The 16,737-nt window shown below is 37.7% G+C and overlaps 1 protein-coding gene across 1 annotated transcript in view; it reads left to right on the top strand.

Annotated features, from left to right (window-relative positions):
* APOH (apolipoprotein H) overlaps positions 1-10,446 on the top strand; it is a 28,404-nt gene extending 17,958 nt beyond the window's left edge. Inside the window, exons 6-8 of the mRNA XM_043999287.1 lie at positions 3,356-3,535; positions 6,561-6,758; positions 10,325-10,446. Of these exons, the coding sequence (XP_043855222.1) occupies positions 3,356-3,535; positions 6,561-6,758; positions 10,325-10,380 (434 nt within the window). The 3' untranslated portion in view covers positions 10,381-10,446. The remainder of the gene's footprint in view (positions 1-3,355; positions 3,536-6,560; positions 6,759-10,324) is intronic.
* The last annotated feature ends 6,291 nt before the right edge of the window (positions 10,447-16,737 follow it).

The raw sequence follows: 16,737 nt of genomic DNA, 5'->3' as shown, positions 1-16,737 counted from the left end.
TTTTATAAGATTTTGAGTTCCAAATTTTTCTCTCTCCCTCTCTACTCTCCCCACTCCCTAAGACCACAAGCAATCTTAGATAGATTATATATGTGCAATCACATTAAACATATTTCCACATTAGTCATGTTGTTAAAGAAGAATCAGAAAAAAGGGAACAATCTCAAAAAGAAAAAAACCAAAAAAGTAAACATAATATGGCTCAATCTGCATTCAGAATCCAAGTTCTTTTTCTGGATGTGGAGAGCATTTTCCATCATGAATCCTTTGGAATTGTCTTGGATAATTAGATTTCTGAGAAGAGCTAAGTTTATCACAGCTGATCATTACACAATGTTGCTGTTACTATGCACAATGTTCTCCTAGTTCTACTCACTTCACTCAGCATCAATACACTTAAGTCTTTCCAGATTTTTCTGAAATTTTCCTGCTCATCATTTCTTATAGCACGAAAGTATTCCATAACATTCATATGCTACAATTTGTTCAGCCATTCCCTAATTGGTGGGCATCCTGGGGAGGTGTTTTACATGGGGAAACAATGGGTTGAGTTTAGGACACATTGAGTTTAAGATTTCTCCAGGCATCCATTTTGAAGTGTCCATTGGGTAATTAATTGGTGGCACAAAACTGAAGCTAAGGAGAGAGATTTGGGCTGAACATATTGATGTTAGTCATTTCCATAGAGATGATAGTTAAGAGAGAGAACTGATGAAGTTGCTGAGAGAGCATAGAGGAAGAAGAAAAGATGCCTCAAAACAGAAGCTTGAGTAATACTTGCAGTTAGAGATGAGTCAGTGAAGAAGACAGAAAGAACAGTCAGTCAGGTAGGAGGCAAACCAGAAGAAAGTAGAATCTGAAAAACTCAGAGAGGAGAGAGTGTACAGGAAGAGAGAGCGACCAACAGAGTCAAATATGGCAGATAGGCAGTGAAGGATGGAGGATGAAGATTGACAAATAAGAATCATTGGTTACTTTGGAGAGAGCAATTTCAGTCAAGTGATAAGTTTGGAAACCAGTTTGCAAAGGGTTGAGGAGTAAGAGAAGAGAAAATGGAGGCAATGAGTGTAGACAGCTTCATTTAGGAGTTCTGCTGAGAAAGACATAGAGTGATAGCTTGAAGTGGTTGTAGGGTCTATTGAAGTGTTTTCTGTTTTTGTTTTGTTTTTAAGGATAAGGGATACATGTGCATGTTTGAAGGAAGTAGCAAAGGAACCAGTTGATAGGAAAAGGGTGAAGATCCAAGGAGTGGGGAAGGGGAGGGGAGATTATGACTGAGTATACAATATGTAAAGAAGAAGAGAGAGGACAGGATCCAGTACAGATAGAGATTTGCCTTAGAAAAAGGAATGAAAGATGAAACTCATGGAAAATATAAACTTTCTCAGTAAAGTAATAGATAAGATATTCAGCTGAGAGGGTTGAGGAAGATATAGGAAGTTTGAGAAGGAAAAGAAAAGTTGGGAATAGCTTCAGTGGGGTGTGAACTAGGGAATTAATTAGGGAAAAATAAAATGATTATGTTGTTGCAGTGAGGGTCCAGTAGAGATTGGGTAATATGAATTTCCCCAGTCAACACACAAAGCTTCCTTCAGCTGTGTTCAGCTGTTCCTGAATAGGAGTAGAGAAGACAGAAGGTGAGAATAACTCATAGCTGAAATTTCACAAGAGAAGAACAGAAATGGTACAAAGAATTCAAGAGGAGAGGACAATATAGCATTGAAATAGTTTGTTATTGGTTTTATTGGTTTACTTTTAGAGCAGAAGGAAAATAAAGTCAGAGCAGGGGCAGTGGCCCCCCAAAAAACTGAAGGGTGGGAAGATTAGAGGTCTCAATTAGGATTAAAAATAGGTAGAGGAGGGGTGAAGTGTAGAAATACGTGAAATGAGAGGAAATCATGGCTAGATAAGGGAATGTCAGCACTCCTAATTATGTAAATGGAATGTTTATGAGTAATGAAGGGATCTAGTATATGTCCATTCCTATGTATGGCCAAAGTGGAGTGAAGCCTTGGCGGGACTTTGAAGCATGTGGTGTTTTTGTTTTGTTTTGTTTTGTTTTGTTCTGTTCTATTTTTGTGGGGCAATGATGGTTAAGTGACTTGCCCAGGGTCACACAGCTAGTAAGTGTCAAGTGTTTGATGATGGATTTGAGCTCAGGTCCTCCTGACTCAGGGCTGGTGCTTTATCCACTGCACCACCTAGCTGCCCCCAGCATATGTTTTTATGTCTAAGAAAAGTTAATTTTTTACATAGTATTTATTATGAAAAAACTCATCTAATGATTCCAGAGCAAAAATAGCTTTAGGTATAAGGGACTTGTGTTTATAATGCCAAGGCCAATAAAGTCAGTGAATGAAGCTCATTAATTAAATGCATATCAGGTTGCTGAAGGCTGATCTTGATGAAATCAAGTAACAAAAGGGCTATTTGCTTATGTATTTCACTGCAGGTCTCTTACATATAATTAGGACATCAGCAAGAAGTTGTTCTGTTATTTATAAATTAAATAATTAAATACACACACACACACACATATATATATATAATTTTTTCATATTCAAGAAGCAGGATATGATTTTTTTCTTTTGAAAAACATGCCACAATGATTGCTAAGAGCTATATATGATTTGTAATATCCCCAAGTTCACCTGGCTTGACAGATGGTCAATAATTAGTTGCCACAGATTTTAAAATCTTTTTAAAGCATCAAATCACTAGAGGTTCTTGAAAATGAAAAAAATAATTTTGCTTTTCAAGTGGGCAAACTTGGGTACTAAGAAATTATATAACTTTTTCAGGAATACACAACTAGGTTATGGTATGGTCAGGAGTATGCTAGCATTAGCCCATACTGACTCATGCGAGTCAATTGTTAAATTTCTAATGTGAACATTAATATTTCAGAAGTTAGTAAATGGGGCGGCTGGGTGGCACAGTGGATAGAGCACTGGCCCTGGAGTCAGGAGTACCTGAGTTCAGATCCGGCCTCAGACACTTAACACTTACTAGCTGTGTGACCCTGGGCAGGTCACTTAACCCCAGTTGCCTCACTAAAAAAAAAAAAAAAAAGAAGTTAGTAAATTCTATAAATCAGAGCTTCATTTATTGTTTTATTGATTGGCTAGCTATAAGAATGTAATGGAAAAATGCTAATAATGCAGATTAAATGTAAAAGTGTGCATTGCTTACATTTTTTTCTCTCAGAGAGTTGGTTGTTAAACATATACTAACACACTGCTGGGTATCGTAAAGAATTGAAATTTAAAACTCTTAATATTGATCATCCATTATAACTGTAATTGCATTATTATTTCTTTCTCTTTGATAAATATTTCTCTGTATGTGTTTTCAGAAGTAAGATGCCCATTTCCAACAAGACCAGATAATGGATTTGTAAATTATCCCGCAAGTCATGCACTTTTTTATAAGGACAAAGCCACTTATGGCTGCCATGAGACATATGTCCTAGATGGACCAGAAGTAGTCGAGTGTGAAAAATTTGGAACCTGGTCTGCATCACCAACATGTAAAGGTATGGAAGTATATTTTGCATTATGGAAATTCTTTGAATTTACCTGAAAGAATATCTTCTTATTTTACTTATTTTAATTTTTTCCAATTACATGTAAATATTTTTTTTGAGTTCCAAACTTTTCTCCTATCCTCCCTTCCCTCTCCTCCTAAAGCCAGCAAGTAATCTGATATAGGTTATACAATATAATCATGTCAAACATATTTCCACATTAGTCATGATGTAAGAGAAAAAATCAAAACAAAAGAAAAAATGCAAGAAAGAATAAGCAACAATAACAACAGCAAAAACAACAAAATGATACTAGTATGCTTTAATCTGCATTCAGACTCCATAGTTCTTTTTCTGAATGTGGGAAGCATTTTCCGCCATGAGTCTTTGGGCATTTTCTTGGCCACTGTATTGCTGAGAAGAGTTAAATCTAACAGTTGATACTGTGTACCAATGCTCTCTTGGTTCTGCTCATTTCATTCAGCATTCAATTCATGTAAGTCTTTCCAGATTTTTCTGAAATCCATTTGCTTATCATTTCTTACAACACAATAATATTCCAATACATTCATATACCACAACTTGTTTAGTCATTCCCCAACTGGTGGGCATCCCCTCAATTTCCAATTCTTTGCCACCACAAAAAGAGCATCTATAAATATTTTTTGTACATGTGGGTCCTTTTCCCTTTTTTATGATAAGGAATATATTTACATGTCACATTCTTGGTGCCATACCATAGTCATGTCAGTGGAGTTACTATCCTGTGCAAAAGTATTTACATTTTATATGTGCATGAGATGGCTTCATATTTAGAAATTTTCCTTGAGATTATACTTGGTGGCATAAACATAGAAACATAAAACTTCTGGATTGGTAGGAACCTCAAAGCCCATTCGATTCAATCCATAATTGAACAAGAAACCTTTCTATAACCTGCCTGACAGATGGTTATCTAACCTTTCCTTAGAGAAAAAAGTTTTTCCTTATATTAAGCTTCAACTTGGCTCTTTTTAAATTCTTACCCACTGTTGCTAGATCTTTTCTCAGTCAGAGCAGAAGACGACTATTCCCTATTATTTTTATGGACCCTTTGTTTTTATATCACAATCATTTCCAGATATTCCCTCATATTTCCAGATATTCTCTTCCCTCACTAAGCCTTCCCTTGTAACAAATAATAGTTACATAAAACAAACTGCCATAATGACAGTGTCTGATACATTCTTATAGTCTCTATTTCTTTAATGAAAAGAGGGAGGTGGATTTTCTCATTTCTTTCTTGGGGCCAATATTTTTTATTCCTTTTCTATGGGATTTTCTTTTATACTTGAATACACTTTTCATATCCCCTGAAAGTCTTTGCTCCATTTTAAACACCCTCTGTTCCTTTCCTTGATCTACATATAGCATGAACTTGAGATCCTTCACCATCCTGAAAATATTGGTGATAAACTGATAATGGGGAAAAGTCTCTTACAATGAACACATAACTTTTTAGTAGGTTCATCTTTAGTTATATGTATTACAGTACAAGGAAGGATATCTAGGTGATATAGTGCAGGACCTGGAGTCAAGAAGACTCCTCTTACTGAGTTCAAATTCAGCCTCAGATACTTACTAGCTGTGTGATACTGAGCAAGTCACCATTTGCCTCAGTTTCCTTGTCTATAAAATGAGCTGGATAAGGAAATGGCAAACTACTCAAGTATCTTTGCCACGAAAACCCCAAAAAGAGTCACAAAGAGTTGGACACAACTGAAAAATGACTAAACAATTATGGGTTTTGAAGTGTATGGCTCCACATGAGGCTTGAGAGGTTCTTCCATGCTAAAAAGCCTTTAGATATGCCTCTCACAACAAACTAAGACTAACCATGGAGAAGCACATCATCAGAAAGCTAACCACTTGGTGATAGATGAATTTTTTTTTAGCTATCACAACCTATGAAATAAAAATGCAAACTGGCTCTTAATTTTCTATGCCCCCTTCCTTGTTGGCAGTGATGGTGGCAGAATGATAGGAAAGTTACAGAGGTTACTAAAATGAGACAGTTTTTAGACCTTTTATAAAGTTCAAGGGCCCTAGGTGGCAAAGTGGATAGAGCACTGGGCTTAGAATCAGGAAAACTCTTCTTCATGAGCTCAAATCTGGCCCCACACACTTACTAGCTGTGTGACCCTGGGCAACTCATTTAATCCTGTTTGCCTCCGTTTCCTCATCTGTAAAATGATCTGGAGAAATAAATGATAAATGACTCCAGTATCTCTGCCAAGAAAACCCCAAAATGGGTCACAGAGAGTTGGATATGACCAGAACAACTAAACAAGAACAATTTAATTTAATTGTTGGCATTCTAAATGTGAGATTCTTGTCAAATGACCAGTTAATATACATACAGCTGGGCTAGGTGAATCATATCAATCTTGGCATTTTCATTAAAGAAAACCATAGGAAATATATGATAGGATATGGTGACAATGAGGGATTACAAGTGGTCAACCCGAGTATTCTAGCATTACCTTCATCATGTCAAGAGAAATGAAGAAAGACCTCCAGGATTTTGGGTGAACTTTCTGTGGTGAATTTACGGGAAAAAATGAAAGAGATTTTCATAGGATAAGCAGACATTTATGAATTGTAATCTAAATTATTGGACAGGTCTTTCAAACTGATCAATAGCAGATCCATTTGAGTACTTTATTATATACTAAACATATTCTAACTTGTGTTTTGTTATTTAGTAACTGTCTCATCTCCATACTAGAATGTAAGTAAAGCTCTTTGAAGGCAGGAATCGTGTCCTTTTTAATCTGTGTATCTCTAGTGCTTAGGACTGTACCTTCCCAGAGGCCAAATTGATTGGAGGAAAATAACAGAAATTTATCATGCAAATTTTTGGTGACATTGCTTGCATTCAGTACTTTCTCCCATTCATTTCATGAACTTACTCATAATATACACCCTCCCCAAGAGAAATTTTCATCAAATATTCTTTAATTTGACTATCATTTACAAATCTTATTTCTTCCAGCATCTTGTAAAATTCCTGTTAAAAAAGCTACTGTGCTATACAAAGGAGAGAAGGTGAACATCCAAGATAAATTTAAGAATGGGATTCTGCATGGTGAAATCATTAGTTTCTTCTGTAAAGATAAAGAAAGGAAATGCAGTTACACTGAGGATGCTCAGTGCATAAATGGGAATTTTGAAATTCCCAATTGCTTCAAAGGTGAGTTCAAAAGTTTAAGCTTGGGGCAACTAGGTGACACAGTGGATAGAGCACCAGCCCTGGAGTCAGGAGGACCTGAGTTCAAATCCGACCTCAGACACTTAACACTTACCAGCTATGTGACCCTGGGCAAGTTACTTAACACTGATTGCCTCACTGCCACCCCCCAAAGAGTTTAAGCTTTAAGGAAAAACCACAAATTACCCAGTGTTCATTTTCTCTTGTTCCTGATCATAGTGGGTTAGTGAGTGATAACCTTATTATTTTGTTTGTTATGGACTCTTAATGATATGTCACATTTCACAGTGAATAATTATTGAATAATTCTACCCCTCTCTCCTTATTTTCACTCTAACCCAGTGTTTTGGGGGTAAGTTAGTAAGTGTATGTGGGAGGTGGGTAGGGGAGAGGGGTGTAATGCAAGTAGTTAGGACCTAGGGCATATTCATTTCCAGAAACATCTGTTTATCATTGAGATTCCCACCATCAACTTCTAAACAAGTTGGGCCAAGATGATCTGTAAAATACCTTCTACCTCTAAAAGTCTGACTCAAAGATCCCTTTAATTAGAGTTATACATGGCATAGTAGCAAAGCCAATTGAATGTCTCATCTTCTATCATTTCTCCTTTCTGTAATTATTTAAAAAGTCCAGTAAAAAAAGACTTTTTAAAAAGATGCATATTTGAGTGTTCACATGCATGCAAATGCATGCTTGGCATGAAAGAAAGAGGAGAGAAAAGGAAAATGGGAATGATTATAAGTCAAGGAGATATGCTTTTTACATTTGAAATATCTAGTTTTGGTGTTTTGTCCAATGGGAATAAGAAGCTGTTTTAGCCTTAGCACTTTGTTTATATGTTCCTATAAGGTTGAAAGTACCTTTGGAATGTTAACAGTTCTATACTCAAATTCCAAGAAAGTAAATGTATTGTGTCTGTCTGTGGAAGCAGATAAAGTCTGGGCTTTGGACAGGAGAATGTTGGAGCCAGTTCAAATCTTGAAAACTAATTGTTAAAATTTCAATTTGAGCATTTACATCTCATAAATTGGCATGTGCTACAAATCAGGACTTGATTTATTGTTTTGTTGATTATCTAGATTTAAGGAAATGTGCAGATTAAACTTAAAAGCATTAGAAACATATTTTTTAAAGAATTGGTTGTTAAACATTTGCTAGTACACTGTTGGGTTTGTAGAAAGATAGGAATGAGGAGGTCAGGGGATAAGAAGCAGCTGGACAGGGGAAAAAGTTGACTGCTTCCTAGCTTTTACTTTTGCTGTTCTTGTCTACCCTGGAAATAACAAAACAAACTCTACTTAGAGATACCTTTGTTGTTAGCCTCACTGTTTCAAAGAGGAAGAATCATACATAGGATCTCAGAGTTAGAGGGGATTTGAAAGACAGTCAAACTCATTCTTGAAAAAGGATCCCTTCTAAAATACCTGACAAGTGATCAACTCCTTTTGAAGACTTCAGTGAAGGGGAACCCATCTCCTCTCAAAGCAGGTCATTTTACTGTTGGATGACTCTGTTACAAAGTTTTTCCTCTTATCAAGTTTAAATTTGTCTCTTTGTAACTTCTCAAAGCTCCCAGTTCTTCCCTCTAGGAACAAACATAAATGTAATCTTTCTATCCATGATAGCCTTACGTATATATAAGGAATCTTATGTATACCCCAAGTCTTCTTTAGGTTCCATATCCCCCTTTCCTTCAATCAAGCCTCACATGCCCCATTGCCCATCCTTGTCATTCTCCTCTGGAAGCTTTCTAACTTTTAAATAAATATATTTCCTAAAATATGGTTCCTAGAACCAAATGCCAGAGATCATCTGTAACCTGACTAGAGTAGTATGTAGGGGGACTATAGTTTCTTTAGTCCTAGATACAATGATTCTCTTAATGTGGCCTAACCTCACACTGAGAGAGAGAGAGCTTGGTGTAGTGGTTGAGAAAGCTGGCCTTCAATTCAGATGTGCCTTCAAGGTTTTCCTCTAACACATACTAGCCATGTGAATTCTCTCCACCCTTTCCTCCCCCTTCTCCCTCTCCCCCACTCAATTCATTTAACCCCTCAAGTCATTTGCTGAGGAAATGCCCTTGACAAATGAAATCATAGGTCTGGAGAAAAAATAAAACATTATATTTGCATTTTTCCTGCCATATTGATTAATATTGAGTTTTTGGTGCACTAAAACTCTCAGAGCTTTTTTCTTTAAGATTTGCTGTATGGTTGCACCTACCCCGTGTTGTACTAGGGAAGCCCATTTTTTAAAAACTCAAGATTGTACATTTATTTGTATTAAATTTCATCTTACCAACCCCAAGTTTAGTTCAAAGCTATAGTTTATCAAGAATTTTGGGACTGTCATTCAGAATCCCTCCAAGCTTTATGCCATCTGCAGATCTGATGAACATGCCTTTATCTAACTAAATTATGATCTTTTAAAAAGCACTCTGCCAAATCCTGATTCTTGGGGTGCTCTACTAGAATCTTCTTTCTAGGGGGTGACTTAGGGGAAATGCTAAGAGAAGAAAGTTTTGTAGAAGGATGTTTTTCTTGATTTTCTTCTTTTCCTTTTCTTCCGCCCACGCCCTAATTTGGATTTAATTGGTACTATACACCAAATAATATGGTGTTGGAGGGAGAGAGGGTTTGGGAGGTCTGTGCTGCATCTACAACTGATGCCCAAATAGAAATCAGTAGGAAGAAAATAAGAATTGGACAAAAATTCAAAATAATACATAGTCCTGAAACAGATGAAGTTTTTCAGACTTCTAACATTGCCCTCAGACAGATGTTCCATTCATTATAGTAATGATGATGTGGTGGAACTTATATCCATATGAGAGACAACATGTTGTAGTGGATAGTGGGCTGCACTGGGGGTCAGGAAGTTATGAGTTCAAGTCTTACCTCTTTTATATATAAGCTGTGTGACCATGGACATCTCTCAAGTCCCTTGGATAACTCTCTAAAACAGTAAGTTGCAGAAAAATACTGAATCTATATTAGTAGATGAAATTTATAACTTGGACTTCCTCACAATGATGAATTATAGGTTTAAAAAGGTATGTATATATATTGATGGGTATACATATATTTATATACATATATGTGTATACAGATACATTTATACATATATACATGTATACACAGGGGGATCCAAAAGTCTTAAGGCAAACTATAGCTTAAAGCTGCACTAAGAATTTTGGGACACTGTGTGCTGTATGTATGTGTGTGTACATGTGTGTATATGAGTTATGTTTAAGCCCTAGCTCTCAAAGTTATCTAGACCCTCTTATTTTTTTATCCTCAAATGGTAGAACAATTTGCCATATTTTTTTCTCCCTTGACTTTTAAGTCTTTTTTGAAATTTCAAACAAATTTTTCATTCAAATATCAAAATCATTTTATGTAACTTAATTATATAGTTATATACTTAATATGTTTATATATTTATATGTATGTATATGTATTTGGTTTGATTTTGTTAGTAAGCTCCCTTAAGAACTGCACATCTCACTTAGGGTGACTACCTTTTTTTTTTTTTTCTTTCAACAGAACACAGCTCTTGGGCTTTCTGGAAAACAGATGCAGCAGACAAACAACCATGCTGAAGTTGTTACAAATTCAAAATTTAGTATGAAATATTTGTATCTCTTAAAATAAAAGATGGAAGAAAACTAAGTTCTCCATTGTATTCTTTCAGCTTTTCTAAGACTTTTCTTTTTCTCATAGCTTACTCCATTTCTTTCTCATAGCTAAGTGACTCAAACATTTGGAACACCATTATTTTCATAGTGGTAGACAATGGAGCATTTTGTCAGTGCTGTTAAATTCCCAAGCACCATTCCATCACTTCATAAAGATTTATCCTCAAAACCCCAGATAAATGGAGGATTAGTGGTTTGAAGCTTTGCAATTTCCTTAATTCTCCATTTTGGTGTGTGAGTAATATCTCTATGAATCTATTAAACAGTAAATAGGATAGATAGACCCTGATTAGATCCAAATTGAATGAATTATTCTTTTCTTTTGTAGAATTTATATTTCAACTGCTGCGAGGCAATACAAATAATTCTCATCAAGATATATTGACTGGGGGCGGCTAGGTGGCGCAGTGGATAAAGTACCGGCCCTGGATTCAGGAGTACCTGAGTTCAAATCTGGCCTCAGACATTTGATACTTACTAGCTGTGTGACCTTGGGCAAGTCACTTAACCCCCATTGCCCTGAAAAAAAAAAGATATATTGACCTACAGCCAAAAGACCAAGTAAGTTTGGTCTAAACAGTGCTTGAGAAATTGTTTGACTTACATTTAATAGAATTAAATTGGATTCTTTGTCCTAATCCTCTACCCTGTGACCTTCACTGAAGAAGTAGAATAGTACTGCACAAGTTTGAGGGCCATCTGGTATGTAGCCAGGTTGGAGATGGCTGGGCAAGAAGTGCAGGGTGGTTACCTGAACAAAGAACATCAGGGAGATGTCACTGCTAATGACTTGTTTATTGTTTTGTTTTGTTTTTGCAGGGCAATGAGGGTTAAGTGACTTGCCCAGGGTCACACAGCTAGTAAGTGTCAAGTGTCTGAGGCCGGATTTGAACTCAGGTACTCCTGAATCCAGGGCCGGTGTTTTACCACTGCGCCATCTAGCTGCCCCCTAATGACTTGTTTATAATTTAAGTTTTTCTCCAGGTTCAAGATCAGTCAGACAACATGAATAGGCTCAGAGATAAGTAAAATCGAACACATTTTCTTTCTGACTTACCATCACTTCAGCCTGACTTGAGGAAAATCTCATTTCCTCTTTGAGTTAGCTTCCCCTCTCTCAATCTCAGACAGCACACATGTTGTTTTGGACTAAAATCATTGTTAATGTCCATATTCTTTAATAGTTGCTGCGATAACACAGAAATACAAACAAGCATTTAAATAAACAGGCTTCTACATGCTGGTTGTGATGGTTTCAGTGGGTAGTTGAATCTCTATCTCTTTTTCTTCAATGGGAAGAAGTTGGTTCAACAGGTAAACAGAAAACAGCTTCTGTGACAAGGCAAAGCTTGGGGGTTGGGGGTTGGGGTTTGTATTTGTATATTTTATAGAAGTGGTTAAAACTTTTCCAAAGTGAAAATGGTGGAGATTTGATGTTGAACCTTTAGCTCCAGGTCTAAACCTAGTGCAATGATAGTTAAAATGCAATAAAACATTTGTGCACCATAAAACAAAACAAATGCCACTTTACTAATTAAGAGATTAAAAAAAAAATCAACATGAAAGTAAAAAGGATACCCCCCCCCCAAAAGATCAAATTCAACAAAGGACAGCTAGGTGGCACAGTAGATAAAGCACCAGTCCTAGATCCAGGAGGACCTGAGTTCAAATTCTACCTCAGACACTTGACACTTACTAGCTGTGTGACCCTGGGCAAGTCACTTAACCCTCATTGCCCCACCAAAAGAAAAAGATCAAAGTAAAAAGGATATAAAATATAACTCTTCATTTGCCTCCAGTTCCCAGGTAAGAAACTCAGAAAAAAAATATTCCCTGCAGGCCGTAGGAACGTATATATATATATATATATATATATTTATTCGTTTATTTATTTATTTATTCATTCATTTATTCATTCATTCATTCATTCATTCATTCATTTATTTATTTATTCATTCATTCATTCATTCATTCATTCATTCATTCATTCATTCATTCATTCATTCATTTATTTATTTATTTATTTAAAAACTTCAAGTTGCAAGGAAGTCAGAGGATCTCCTGCCTCCTTAAAGGATCAGCTCAACCCAGTACACCGTGCCTGAGTTGCTCCCTCATGTGCGGAATGCCAGCTATCTAGAGGCAGATGCAGCGGAGAGAGCACTGGGGCTGGAGTCAGAAGACCTGAATTAAAATCTGACCTTAGATGCTTACTAGCCATGTGACTCTGGGCAAGTCATTCAACCTCTATCTCAGTTTTTCAGCTGTAAAATGAGGCTCATAATAGCACATACCTTGAAGGGTTGTTGTGAGGCTCAAATGAGACATTTGTAAAGCACTTAGAATAATATATGGTTCAGTAGGTGCTTAATAAATGCTTGTTTCCTTCCTTCCCATTTTTCTTCCTTCCTTCCTTCCTTCCTTCCTTCCTTCCTTCCTTCCTTCCTTCCTTCCTTCCTTCCTTCCTTCCTTCCTTCCTTCCTTCCTTCCTTCCTTCCTTCCTTCCTTCCTTCCTTCTTTTCTTCCTTCCTGGGAAGCAGGGGAACAGAAACCCAGGGGGAAGGGATGAAAGGGAAAGGAAGGAGGAGGAGGCTTGGCAATGGCTATAGCAGCAGAAGGAGTGGGGACATGCACTTAGGAACAGGCAGACTGCTTCTTCCCAGCACTTGCCCCTGCATCCCACTTGATGCCTACACAAAACAAGCACAGTTTCTATCACATCCCACCCCTTGGTGTTAAGGTCCCCAAAATTTTCTAGAGAATTTCTCACCACTAAAATAATGTTAAAAACAACAGTAGAAAAGGGAGGAGGCATTATATATAAACATCATAAAGAATCTTCTGCAACATAGTGGCTAAGTGATATAAGAGGCAGTTCATAAAAATCTTCTGAAGTATAAACAATTATGTTGGCCAGGCACAGCATGAGGGACATCGAGTTCAACACCTATTCAGTGTTACTCAGTTCACAGCCAAAACATCACTCTCCCTAGAAACCTTATCAGGAAGGTGTTCCAAAAGTTTGGCCCCTTTAGAGGTTTATACCAAAGAACTAACCCCTTCTTCTCTGGGAGTTGGATGAATACTTCTGTGATGAATGAAAGCCCAAGAGAGTTTCTTGGTCATTGATAAACAATTTGTTAATTAGGTTAGCTGATAACCAGATTGATGGTCAGTGGTTTCTCTTGGTAACCAAAGACAAAACTATGGAGATCACTGAATATCACAAATATCTTTGGAAAAGGTGGGGGGGTGCCCCTGACAAGTGAAAATCAACCCTGATGGGTCAACAATTAATGATGGGGTGGACTTTCAAATGAGGAGGTGAGCTGAAAGCCTTCAGCTCGCTCCTTCTGCTGAGAACATGGCTTGGTCATGAAATTCAGCCTCTTCCAGCAATCTGGACAAAGGAATCCATCTCTACCCAGGCCACTTTGGTTGGTTTTCTCCTTAATGAGTTGGATTGCTCTAACCTCCAATGGAGAAGTGCAAGGATATGGGCTCAATGCTTGGGGCCTTGACTTCACCTAGGTTAGATTCTGTTTACACTCTTTCACCTTCTTCATTGTTAAAAAGCAAAATTCCTCCTAATAGTTCTACTCTCTGGTACCTCCCCAAAATCCTTTCTAGGAAAGAACTGTCCAAACCATTCTAGAAAAAAAAGAAAACATGCCAACTAAGGGGGATTATTTCCCCAGGCAAGTAGGGAGTCAGAAAACCTGGGGCCTGGGCAACTCCACACAGGATGGAATCATAAAAAGGATTAGAATGATCAACCTTGACTCTGCAGATAGGTGTTGTTTCTGTTGTCATGTCCAACTCTTCATGACCCCATGGAACATACTGTCCATGGGGCTTTCTTAATTTTTTTTTTTTAGTGAGCAATTGGGGTTAAGTGACTTGCCCAGGGTCACACAGCTAGTAAGTGTTAAGTGTCTGAGGTCGGATTTGAACTCAGGTACTCCTGACTCCAGGGCCAGTGCTCTATCCACTGAGCCACCTAGCTGCCCATGGGGCTTTCTTGGCAAAGATACTGGAGTGGTTTGTCATTTCCATTCTCTCCTTCAAATGAGGAAACTGAGGCAAACAGTGTTAAATGACTTGCCTAGGGTCACACTCGTAAAAATGTTTCAGGTCAGATTTGAGCTCAGGTCTTCTTGACTCTAGGCCCAGCATTCTATCCACTGAGCCCCACAGCTGCCTCTATGCGTCTAAGCAGTCCATGCTGATTAGGTGAGTACTCCAGAAGGCAGAATCCATTTTATTAACTATAAGGCAGACTCTGAGAAGATAGGATGGATACCCAAACCTGATCATCAGGATTGTGGTGATGAAGCTGTTGTGCTAAAGATTCTTTCCTGTGTTCCACAATACTAGCTGTCCCTGCATGGTATGGAAGCTGGAAAAACCCAGTAAATGTCATGGGGTTGGTCTCATTTTTAGACCTTTTACTCAATAAAATGCATTTCTTGCTCAAAGGCTCACAAAAATAAGTATGTATTATGTAAGGGCCTTGATAGTACTTGTCACATTAGCAAATTTAACTGGCACTATCTATCAATTCCAACAGAGGCAAACTTCATCCTGCTGATGGAGGAAGAGGGCCAAAACAAGAAATTTACCCATCAGAGGCAGGTCCAAAACCATGGGGGATCATGGCATATTGATAGTTCTAAAGTATAGATATTCCAGTTGACACAACAGGAGTACAAATGAACAGAAGTATCTTTTTTGTCCTTAGTTAAAGGGATCATGGGGTCTCACACCCACCACAAATAGGAATTAATATAAATTAAAATCTTTTCTGGTTTATTTCTCAAGGCCCTGTCATATACCAGTCAACTTAGCTCACCCCTTTAAAAAGATTTATCAGGACCTCAAACCTCTGTATGTCCCCAGTTATATATTAATGGCTGCCAACTTCCAATTTTGTATATATTTCTCTTGAGGAACAAAACAATCGGGAAATGAAGCAAAACAATGTCTCATAAGATCTGGTTACTAATAGGCAGGGTCCCATTGAGTTAATGTTAGGGGCAGGTAGGTGGCAAAATAGACAGACCACTGGGCCTATAGCTGGGAAGATGACATCAAATCTGGCCTTAGATGCTTACTAGATGTGTGACCTTGGACAAGTCACTTAACCTCTGTTTGCTTCAAGTTCTTCATATGTAAAATAGGAATAATAATAGCACCTATTTCCTAGGGTTGTTGTGAGGAAAATTTAAATGATATAATAATTGTAAAGCATTTAGCACAGTGCCTGGCACATAGTAAGTACTATATAAAAGTTATTCTTTTTAACAGAAGAGGCAAAGCATTAGGGCTGGGCCTGACAGTCTCAGCTTCCTAAAATATAACCTGTTAATGAAGGGCACTGACAACTGAGAGGCCTCTTTGAGTATGATCTTGAATGTACCATTTAACAAAGGAATCCTACTATGCCTACCTGTTACCATCCTATATCACCCACTCAAAATGGGCAACTCTGGCCAAAGGGTAATAGTCATCCATTCAGTAGCAAAGGGTCAAATAACAGCCAAGCAACTATTTTTTAAATATAGTACAGCAAAAAGGCTTATGACTTGGAAAGCCCAATACTCAGTTGTTCAGTCATGTTCTACTCTTTGTGACTCCATTTCCAATTTTCTTGACAAACATACCACAGTGGTTTGCCATTTCCTTCTCCTGCTCATTTTACAGATGAGGAAACTGAAGCAAACAGGGTTAAGGGACTTGCCCAGGGTCAGAGAAATAAGAAGTGTCTTCAGTTAGATTTGAACTCAGGAAGATGAGCCTTCCTGGCTCCAGGCCCAGCACTCTATGCACTGTGCCACCTGGCTGCCCATGAATCATATCAGCTAGCATTTATTAAACACCTACTATGTTCCAAGCACTGGGGTTAATGCTGAAGATAAAAGAAAGGTAAAAGATAGTTCCTGGTCTCCAGGAGTCCACAGTTTAATTGGAGAGAAAACAAACATGCAAACAACTACATACCAACACCACATATACAGGATAAATTAGAGGGAGGGTGTTAAGATTAGGGAGCACTTGGAAAGGCTTCTTGCAAAAGGTGGGACTTTATTTGAGGCTTCAAGGAAGCTAGGGAAGCTAAAAGGCAGAAATGAGGAGGGACAGAGTCCTCCAGAAATGGGGGACAGCTGGCAAAAATGACTAGAAACCAGAAATAGTGTCTTGGTTAAGGACCAGTGAAGAGGCCAGAGACACCGGATTGCAAAGTTTGTGGGGTTGACGTAA

The sequence above is a fragment of the Dromiciops gliroides genome, chromosome 4 (genome assembly GCF_019393635.1).
Source record: "Dromiciops gliroides isolate mDroGli1 chromosome 4, mDroGli1.pri, whole genome shotgun sequence".
Lineage (NCBI taxonomy): Eukaryota > Metazoa > Chordata > Mammalia > Microbiotheria > Microbiotheriidae > Dromiciops > Dromiciops gliroides.
The sequence above is the reverse complement of the archived record's forward strand: the minus strand, read 5'-3'. Positions and strand labels throughout refer to the sequence as shown.